This window comes from Sminthopsis crassicaudata, chromosome 3 (assembly GCF_048593235.1).
Source record: "Sminthopsis crassicaudata isolate SCR6 chromosome 3, ASM4859323v1, whole genome shotgun sequence".
Taxonomy (NCBI): domain Eukaryota; kingdom Metazoa; phylum Chordata; class Mammalia; order Dasyuromorphia; family Dasyuridae; genus Sminthopsis; species Sminthopsis crassicaudata.
Window position 1 is genome coordinate 573,156,518 of NC_133619.1, and position 10,846 is coordinate 573,167,363.

The 10,846-nt window shown below is 44.8% G+C and overlaps 1 protein-coding gene across 2 annotated transcripts in view; it reads left to right on the forward strand.

Moving 5' to 3' along the window:
• MICU3 (mitochondrial calcium uptake family member 3) overlaps positions 1-9,193 on the forward strand; it is a 96,730-nt gene extending 87,537 nt beyond the window's left edge. For both annotated transcript variants that reach the window (XM_074304824.1, XM_074304823.1), the window contains 4 exons: positions 445-553; positions 3,133-3,290; positions 4,387-4,455; positions 6,916-9,193. In XM_074304824.1, the coding sequence (XP_074160925.1) occupies positions 445-553; positions 3,133-3,290; positions 4,387-4,455 (336 nt within the window). In that variant the 3' untranslated portion in view covers positions 6,916-9,193. The remainder of the gene's footprint in view (positions 1-444; positions 554-3,132; positions 3,291-4,386; positions 4,456-6,915) is intronic.
• Positions 9,194-10,846: the final 1,653 nt, after the last annotated feature.

The following is a 10,846-nucleotide window of genomic DNA, read 5'->3' on the forward strand; positions in this document are numbered from 1 at the left end:
AGAAATCATGATACATGATGCTTTCTTAACAGCCAACACATTTCTTTTCAAAGTTAAATATTAACACTGATGACACATTTTAAAAATTGTTATTAATCATTAAATTTTCATTGAATCTTTTTGCATTCACCATTTAAAAAACAGCTGTGCTGGTTTCAGTCAAATTTTCTGAAAACATTTCCAGCTACTACAAACTAATGGAAATATGTGGAAAGAGCTTCCCATTTCATTTTGAATAAGACACAGCAGATGTTTCACAGTGTCTGTCTTGAAAATATCTACTTTTAATGTCCATGGTGAAGGAAGGTTCACAAAGCAGCATGTGGATCTGTCCCTGCTGCCAGGGGGTGGTGGCACTGATGGGAGCCACGAATGTGGTTGCCAGGTGACACCTACCATCCCCCTTGTGGCAGTGCAGTCAGTAACCAGTGTTCATTTTAACAGGGCATCACATTCGATGAATTCCGGTCCTTTTTCCAGTTTCTGAACAACTTGGAGGATTTTGCGATTGCGCTGAACATGTACAACTTTGCAAGTCGCTCCATAGGGCAAGGTAGGTTGAAACCAAGCAGAAATAGCACAGATTTTATATTGAAAAATCAAATTATGTCCTGGCTTTCACACTTTGGTGAAATAAGAGCAAGCAGAAAATGCTTCGGGGAGAGAGAAAGACCAAGGAAATTCAGGGTAATAGGGTTGGAGAGGGTCCTGGTGCAGGGGAACTCAGGAAAGTTCCCCATCCAGCAGAGCTCTCCAGAGGTCAGTCTTAGAGGGCCCATCCTTGGTCGTGCTGTAGCATCACGTGTTGCCCTGAAATTTAGAACCAGCCACCTCTTCAACTGAACATTTCTGGGACCTAGCACACAGTATATGGGAGCATCTTCCTCGCTCCTTAAGAAAACAATTTCAGAGGCCAGAGCCTTTTCCTACCTGTATTCGTCTTCCTCTTCCTTTATCACTGTTTTTAAAAAGTATTGCTGATCCCCTTTGTTTTCTCATTACATTCATTTTCAAATATATTTCTTGGAGGTTTGAGAGACAGCACAGTGGGCCTTCTCAGGTAACTAAGTTGTTTTTTGTTGTTGTTGTTTTTAAACAATCCAACAGAAACATCTCACAGATACATTAACAGAACATGGCTGCCAGCACATGCAGCATTCCACGGTAGTAGGTCCCCACCTCTCAACAGAGGGAAGTTCTTTCTCATCATCCTTTCTCTGTTAATCACATAATATTTGTGGTCTTTGTGCCAGTCTTAAATTTCCATTTTGTAGTCTTTGGGTATTCAGTGGACCTGTTTCTGCTGCCTTGAGTCACTGTATCAGTTCACATGAGTCTTGCTGTGTTTTCCAGAATTCCTCATATTTGTCATTTTTCCCAGTTCCTTTGTCTGGCATTACTTCCAGGCAGCACTCTGGTTAGCAATTCTCCAATGTATGGTCACCCACTTTGTTTCCAGATCTTTGTTACCACAGAAAAGTCCTGCCCTAAATATGGGGCTGAAGAGGGAGGCCTCCCTTCCTTTCTCTGACCTCCTTGGGAATATGCCCAGCCTTGGAATCTCTGGCTTCCCTGTGTTCCTTGCTCCTTGGGCCTTCCTCCTGGAAGGGCCCCTCTCCCATCCAATTATCTAGAACAAAAAGAATAAATTATCCAGCTCAACTCCAGATGATGAAACTAAGTCCCAAGATTTAGTCAAGATCTCAGAGATGACCTCAGGTAATCAGGGGGAGAGCGGGGAATCAGTGTTAACAGTATAGTGCCCGCAGGCTCACACTTATACATACATATATGAATATATATATATACACATACATGCACACATATTTAGGTAAATACATGCATAAATAAATAGACGCACATTATTTCAGGTCTTCTAACTCCAAATCTAGTAGTCTTTCCATTAAACTGCTCATACCCATCCATTCTTCTGTTTGCAACTCCACTCTCTCCTTCAAGAAGTCTTCCTTAATTTTCCCCAACTAGGAGTCATCTCTTGCTCCTCTGAATTCCTGAAGCCATTTGTGTGAGCTCTCTCTATAGTACTGGAAGTACCTTTTATTATAGTTATTTTTTTTATTATAGTTTTATTATAGTTGTGCCAGTCAATAAACATTTATTAAGTGCCTGCTACGTGCCAAGCAAAGTCCCCTCTGTTGAGGAGCTCACATTCCAATGAGGAAAACAACAGGAAGTGGACAGTTAAGTACAACAAGCCATGTCCTCGTGCACGTGTCTTGTGTGTGCCGTCTCTTGTTCTCTCCCTACCCCCATAAGGTACTTTGGGGATAGTGCCTTATTCACATGATCAAATGAAATCCTATTTGTAACACGTTTAGCACAGAGCCTGGCACATAGTCTACATAAATGTTAGGTATTTTTATTATTATTGACACCCATAAATCCCACATCATTTGGAAAGAACACTGCTTTTAGAGTCAAAGGATCTTTCTTCATTTATAGAGCACCTACTGTGTGCCAGGCTCTGTGCTAAGTACTTTACAAATATCTCATTTGATCCTCCTAGCAACCCAAAGAGGAAGGTGCTATATTATCCTCCCCACTTTACAGACAAGAAAACTGAGGCATCCAGAGACTAAGTGACTTGCTCAGGGCCACCCAGCTAATCAATGTCTGAGGCCAAATTTGAACTCAGGTTTTCCTCACTCCAGTCACTCTTGTGACTGTTTACTGGTGACACTGGGCATGTGACTGGACCTCCCCAATTGCCTTCAGCTCTAAAGGAGACAGGAGTGTGCCCAGCCTCTGCCTGCCAGGTGACTCCAAGGCTGAAATGGCCTAGAGGAGATGGGATTTTCACAACTTTGTCACCCTCTGGACATGAAGTCCCTTCTGAGGCTGACCTTCAGCAGCAGGGCAGTGAGGAGCCTCTAGCACTTTGGCCTTGCCCAGACTGTAGGACCAGGGGCACAGGCAGCACACACACACACACACACACACACACACACACACACACACACACACACACACCATGAGGTCCTGAGGAGCCAGAAGGGGCACAGGCAGTTGTGCCCTGAATGAAGAGCGGGCAGTCTAAGGAGTGGAAGGTGGAGGGGTGATACTCCCCCATCACAGGCAGGACCCCTAGCCTTGCTCTTTCCCTTTGCCTAGATGAATTCAAACGTGCCGTCTATGTGGCAACCGGCCTGAAGCTCTCACCCCATCTGGTGAGCACCATCTTCAAGATTTTTGATGTGGACAAAGATGACCAGCTGAGTTACAAAGAATTCATTGGCATTATGAAAGACCGGCTGCAGAGAGGATTCCGGGTAAGGAGACAAAGCCTCTTTGGGGAGAAGCCGCCCACCCGAGAAGACAGCCAAGACTCTAGTTGAGGGACACCAAAGGCCTTCTTGGAAAAGGCCAGTTTGTACCGCCACCTGTAGAGATGCCTTGTGGCATTCATGTAGAGGGAGTGGAGAGGTCAGGGAGTTGATAAAAAGCAGCCAACTCAGGGCCCTAGAAACAAGTACAATGGTGTGGCTTTGGTCCAAAGGTCTCCCCTAAATGTTTTCCTGCTGCTGCTGAAGATCATTCCCCTTTTCAATAGCCCTGTCAGATAATTCCTATCCCATGGCATTGCATAACAGGTGCAGTCGGCCCCTCTCTTCACCAGGTCATTGGACGGTCATCGGAACAAGAAGGAATGTCCCCTCTTCCAACCCCTCCCTCTCTCTCTCACTTTCCCTCCTCCCTTCTCCCTTTTTCTCCCTCTGTCTCTTTCTCTCCCCTTTTTTCTTCCTCTTCCCACTCCTCCCACCTTTTCCCCTCCCTTTCTGTGTTTCCTTCACCTTTTTTCTCCCTCTCTATCTCCATCTTTTCTCTCCCTTTGTCTCACTGTCTCTCCCTATTTTTCCTCCTCTCTTTTCTCTGTCTCTTCCCCCATTTTTTCTGTCCCTTTCCTTCTCTCTCACCTTTTTTTCTCCCATTTCTTTTTCTCTCCCCCCTATCCTTCCCTGGGATGTGGGTCTCAGAGATGGCTTTGGAGCAAGAGACAAAAAGTGGACACCCCACAAATAGACACCTTTCTGGAGGTGCCAACAATACAGGATGTAAAGGAATGCTTAATTAAAAAAAGGTTCTCCTTGGCCAACTAGACTCATTCGTTGATGGAAGCAGCAACTAGAAGTGGAGCCGGGAGAGTGACAGTATCGACGGTGGTTTTGTCATTTCTCACTCAGTGTTGAGGGAGGAGTATGGCTTTTAAAGGCAGTTTTGGGGTGGGAGGAACACTTGGCTCCTCAGCCAGAGCCTCTGCCCCTTCACCAGTGACACTCTCTGCTTTGTCTTTTCCATACTCGTGTTCTCGGACCTCCTGCCTGGGCTGTCTGCTTCCGGCTCCCTTCTCCATTGCCTTGTCCCCAGGGCTACAAAACGCTTCAGAAGTATCCTACTTTCAAATCCTGCCTGAAGAAAGAACTCCACAGCAGATAGGTAGGTTCACTTGTTGGTGCTTACAGACAGGCTGACTCACAGCATGGCAGGACCGATGTTGCCTCCCGTGTTCTGCCCTTCAGTCTAAGACAGGTTCCTCCTGCTGTCCGTGAGGAGGCAGCCATGGTCTCAGCGGAGGCCACGGGCAGGCATCAGACCGGGCAGTACCTCGGGGGCCTGCTGTCTGAGACCATCCAGCCTGCTGAATGCAGAGAAGGCTCAGCACTATAGAGCTGCTCACCTCTGACCATACAGGGAACAGAAATGGCTTTTGAAGTCTTGGCACAAGTAAAAATCAGGGAAATCTCTGGAGCAAATGGGATGAGGGCCCCATTTTGGAATTTAAAACTCTGAGATTCTGTTGGCAGGGTGTCTCTGCAACTAAGAGTTATTTGGTCTAAATGCTGGTCTGTCAGGGCCCCACACCATTTAAAATGCAACATTGGCTAAGACCTGTGAAGGGCCAGTCTGATCAAATGAGTGTGCAAATGAGAAAAGCATGCTTTCTTCAACTCTTGTTAAAAGAAAATCTTTCAACACTCCATGGGTCTAATTTTCTAAAGGAGTAAGGACAATATAAGGAATATCATTGATTTCTCTTTTTCCTTGCTTGCTCTCCCTGGTATATGCAATCAAAAGATCCTAGAGCTAGAAGGAATTTCAGGGACCACCAAGCCACACCTTTCAATTTACAGATAAGGAAATTGAGGTCCACCAGTTGAAAGTTGGTAATGTGTTCCTAAGCCCGTAATAAATACTTATTGACTTGATTAGGGGATATCATCCTGAACACTTCTTATCTTGGTAGAAGCTATTCAGGAGTTCAGGAAAGTGACCCCAAGATGCAGCCCAGGCTTCCTGATCACTGATGATCAGGGTAACCAGTGGTTCTGGTGCCTCTGGCCCCATTCCCTCTGGGTTTGTGCTCCAAGTGTAAGAAGACATGAATCTAGTTCTGTCGTTTGCTTCTGGGTTTCTTATCTTCATGTTGTCTAAGGAGATTTACAGGTTAGTAACTCCAAACATTTCTAGAGCATGTTTTACTTGACAAAGGATTCCAACAACAATGCTGGGTTGGACCCTCACCAGCCCAAAAAAGGCAGGCATTATTGCTTTCATATTACAGGGAGAAAACTGAAGCAGAGAGTAGCCAGCTACCCAAGATCATACTGCCTACATACTACCTAGAATTTGAACTCAGAACTAACAGTCTTCCTTCTGCCTCACTGAGCCATCTTAGTCTCAGTCACTTGCTTATGTTTGTTATTACAGTGATAGACTTTCTGGCAGAAGAAACAGGAGAGCTCCTCTCCACTCTTATCCCTTAGGTCATCCTGTGCTGTGGCCCATTGTGATTATTAACAATGAGCAAGACCAACCAAGAGGCCCTGGTAGACCTAAGGCAGGCATTAAAGCCACCCTGGTGTTTCAGGTTGCCACCAGGAGACTAGCCCAAGGGCCAAACAAGGTTAGGTAAAAAGCACAGCCTGGGCCTGAGCTTGTTAGGTCGGGAAGGGAGCCTCAGAAGTGAAGGATCCAGGAAGACTCGACCAGGAGAAGGGTAATGGAATCCTTGGCAGAGACCTCATGCTGTTCCCCAGACAGCCTTCAGGGTCGACGGAGTGGCCATAGCATGCCATGCTAAAGAGAAGGCCAGGCAGGTCGGACCAAGGGAAATTCAATCCCCTTGGTCCTTATTATTTCCTGTGGGGATAAAGGCGCTTTTATGGGGTGGCCTGGCATTTACTCTTGTAGCTACATTTAGCGTCTTGTCAGGAGTGGTTGCTCTCATCCCACAGTTAACTGTGTGTGTTCTGAGATGAGATGTGTAGCCCAGAATAGAGAAGTAGGTTAGCAGAGGTAGACAGCGAGGACGGCCGGCCTTCCTCATGTGTCCTGGGGTGGAGGGCTGGTCCCCAGGTCATGGCCAAGAGCCAGGCTGAGGGCAGGTGGTGACTTGCCCCTCATTGGAACAGGAATGACCATTTGTTGGAGAAAAGGTTGAGACAGCCAAAGGTCACAGAGACAGAGAGCCTGGAGACGAGGCAGGACCCCTGGCTTTGAATCCTGTGTTCACTAAGAAGTCAGGGGCAGGGGCCTGTCCCTGAGATGCATAGGTGAGGGGCCCTATAGACCTGAGGTGCCGGGTAAATGTGCGGGGCCATCATCAGTCCCTCCTTGGGCACCCATTGGACTAGATGGGGGCTTCTAGTTACCTGTACACAGTTCTTCTCTCACCTTAAGAAACAAAACAAATGGAGCAGCTGGGTGGTACAGTGGATAGAGCACCAATCCTGGAGGCAGGAAAGTGGCCTTGGATACTTAGCACTTCCTAGCTGTGTGACCCTGGGCAAGTCACTTAACCCCAATCACCTCAGCAAAAAAGAATAAGAGAGAAAAAAGAAAATAAAACAAATAACTACAATCTGATATTCATGATGCAATTCTCCTTTTGGTCAGGTACTTCCCAGGGGCGGCTTAAAGGATGATTGTACCATCTGAGTGACCTGGACAGACCTTTCAGAGCCTGCAGAAACCGCTTCACCACCAGGAGATGCTGAGATAAGGAAAGATGAAAAGCTGCAAAAACAACATATTCTGTTTGTCATCAGTTCATGTCCATTTGAGTTGGAGATCCCCAGCTTACCAGCCATGATTCACTGACTTTCTCTGTGCACTTCTTCCCATTCCCTTCTCAAGGCATATAAAGTCTAAGGCATCGACTGAGGAACATGTTAAAGACGTGTCCTTTGTGTTCATTCATTCACTTATTTATTTGTGGGAGATTCTCCCATCAGTGCAAACAGGTGCCTCGTGGAATAGTGGGCGATGGGGGAAGACACATGTTTTGGATCTGAGGGAAGAGCGCTCACCCATATCGGTGACTAGTGCATGTCCTTAGGGCCCAGCTCTGCATGAACAAGGATCATGGTCTCCGTTGCCCCAGCCTCGTTCTTTCCTGATACAGCCTCGTGCCAGGAGCTGTGATGCACTTTGGACTTTCAGAGGACTGCATGGATGGGAATCATTGTGAGAATCACAGGAAACCCTCCTGCTGCCCCCCATCTGTCTGCCAGGTATCCTAGCCCTTCAGTGAATGACCCTTGCAGTGGTCAGGACCTCTGCAGCATGTGTCTGCCCCTGGGGGCAGGTTGTCTTTCTGTCTTGTATTGCATGAGAATAGCTCGTTTCTATTCAGGTGAGAGTTAGCCTAGATTAATATAGTTTGGTTGGAAAGAATGTCTGTATCGTATTTATTGGTAATTTATTCTTTCTTGAAAAAGGACCACATTAAAGGCACTTTCCACAGCAAGGTTATTTTAAAGTAAGCTTTAAAAATCTAAATGTAGAATTCATTATTCTTAAAACAATCTGTCTTTAAAGGACAGAAAAGGAAATCTCTTAGAAACAACGAAAATTAGCTTTGCAAGCAAAGAATTGATGCTTCTTGATTGATTACTGGAAGTCTGATTATTGTATTAAAAAAAAAAAAAAAAACTCCACTAGTGGCAGGTAGGTGGCGCAGTGGATAGAGCACCAGCCCTGAAGTCAGGAGGACCTGAGGTCAAATCTGGTCTCAGACACCTAACACTTCCTAGCTGGGTGATGCTGGGCAAGTCACTTAACCCCAGCCTCAGGAAAAAAAAAAAAAAAAGTTCCTGTGAGATACTGGCTTAATTCTGAGATGATTATCTCTTCAGATTTTGTGATGTTTTCATAAGTGAAAATCTAAAATGCCTGTTTTACATTTTGGTCATTTCACTTTAACTTAGAATTAAATCTTTACAAGATTTCATCAGGTGATTTCTTTTTCTACCAGTCCACATGATGGGGACCTCCATGAGTTGTCATACTTGCTGACCAGTTCTCTGCAGACAAACACCTTCTTCAGATGGGCCAGGCCTTAAATGTCAGGCCTGGATAGTCCTGAGGTCGCTGGCTGCCTTTCCAGCAATATTAAAAAGGAAGAACACAAAAGGTAGCAGGCCACATTCCCCAGCTATGAGACAGCTGAGATGATGTTGATGGGGGCGAGATCATCTAAAGAGCCATGAGTATTTTCAAGATGTCAGCGCCATGGCTGGTGGGCTGACTTTGGCTAGCTCCCTGATAACCCGCGTGCTGTTCCCTACAGTGGTCTAGGTCTAAAATTTAAGTATCACCTGGCTTTGGTTCCACTTGTACTTTTAAAATATAATTTGAGGATTTGGTTGAAGGTTGAGGAAGTAAATGAAAACCTCCTGCTATTCCATATGAGGTTAGTACCTCTACATCCAGCTTAACTTAAATTGTTCCTAAGGTTATCATTTGATGGAAAATGATGCTGTGTAAGTAACTGCTGTTCTGCCTAAGGCCTGAGAGAAAGCCTGGTTTTCCACAAGTGTGGCTCATAGCAGCAGTGCCTGATCCCCCTCTCTCCGCCCCAGGAAGTAATAGTTAGCACCAGGAAAATCAGCTCAATGCCTTTTCCTACCCAAGGAAGTCAATGAATGCCCGTCTGTGTGTAAGACTGCCATATAATATTCCTATGTGAATAAGCAAAATCTTGCCAGAAACTTCAGAAAAACTAGTCTCCTGCTGATTACAATGCATCTCTATGTGTTAGCAATATTTGCCTCTATAAAACATTTTTATGGAAAGATTGATGTTAGTTAGATCTCCATGTCAAATCCTAGCATCATGTCGACAGAACTCCTGCATTTTAAATGTGGTATCACAAAATAAAAGTTTAAAGTGACATCTCAGAATTGTTTCTTTGTATGCGCTTTTAAAAATTCTTCTCACAATTTATTCCTTTTTATGTCTCTTTTAAAATAGTGAACATGACTAATGTGGAAATATATTTAATATGATTATACATGTATGACCTCTATCAGATTGATTGCCATCTTGGGGAGAAAGGAGGGAGAAAAAGTGGAAATCAAAAATCTTATAAAAGTAAATGTCAAAAAAAATTTTTTTTTTAAATGAGAATTACCAGAAGGCACACTAAGGCCATGGGGCTGCATCCTAGGTCAGTGCCCTGGAGGCAGGAGTTCACTGGTCTCCATGTCCCCATCCAAAAGATCCTTAGCTTAGGAAGAGAGGGATTAGGTGGCTCCAGGAAGTTCTAACCTAAAAAGAAGTCACAAAGTCACCACCTGAGAGACCCAGGAACAACCTCTCTCCTTTCTGTCTCACGTCATCTCAGCCACTGTTGAATGTGACTGAGGTTAAGAGTTTTTATCTGATGACCAACCAGCAAGTTATACTCTACACAGAACTGACCCTTAAACAAGGCCTTCCTGGTCTTTTGCAAGAAGGAATTACTTCATTCTTCAGGCTTCGGGCCACAGTGCTGGGTATAATAAATGAGCACTGATTGATTCAGTTCAGTGGCTCTTAAATTTCTTCCTGCATAGAACACTCAAACCCATACTGAAGGAGATGCTCGATTAAAAGACTGATCACCGAGTGGAGGGCAGTGAGCCAGCCACCAGCACAGAGTGTCCTAATGGATACCTGGCGTGATGAACACGTGGGGAAGCACTACATGAAGTCCCTCTTCCAGTCACTCTGGACTCAATCTTCTCCAATTTGGTCACAATCACCAATGTTGTGAGGGAAAGCACCTTCCTTGCCATTTTGTTCACTCTTATTGCACAGCATGTTTTGAGATACAGCATGGGTCTTCCATCTATAGCTCAAATATGAATCTTTTCCACAATGGTCTCGTTTCCATTAAAATACAAACAGTGGAATATTATTTTTTTTTAATTCCAAAAGATTTGGAAACAAGGAGAAAGGCACTACTTAAGTAGTCTAAGACTATGGATCAGAAATATAATTTCACAAAGTCCCAATCAACATCTCTTGAAAGCCTGCTTAAATTTCTAGGAGGTGGGGTGTGTGGTTGGCGTAAATACAAACTCCAACCCCTGTTACCAACCCTAATCCCTCCAGTCTTTGGCAAATGTGCCACAAAAGCAGTTATCCCTAGTGGGGAACCAAAGGGCCTGATTGAAGTGCCTTCCCTACATCTCTATCGTGCTAGGGTATCCATTGGGATCCTTTGTGCCCCCTTCCACTCAGTGGCCAATTTTCATTGTGCTGCTCCTTCAGTGTGGATTTGAGTGCTCTACGCAGGAACAAACTTAAGAGCCACAGAACTGAATTCATCAGCAATCATTTAAGCACTTACTATATATCAAGCATCCCTTCTGTGCAGGGAAGAAACTTAATAAGAGCCACAGAACTAAATCAATCAGCAATCATTGATTAAGCGCCTACTATATACCAAGCATCCCTTCTGTGCAGGGAAGAAACTTAATAAGAGCCACAGAACTAAATCAGCAATCATTGATTAAGCACCTACTATATACCAAGCATCCCTTCTGTGCAGGGAAAAAAC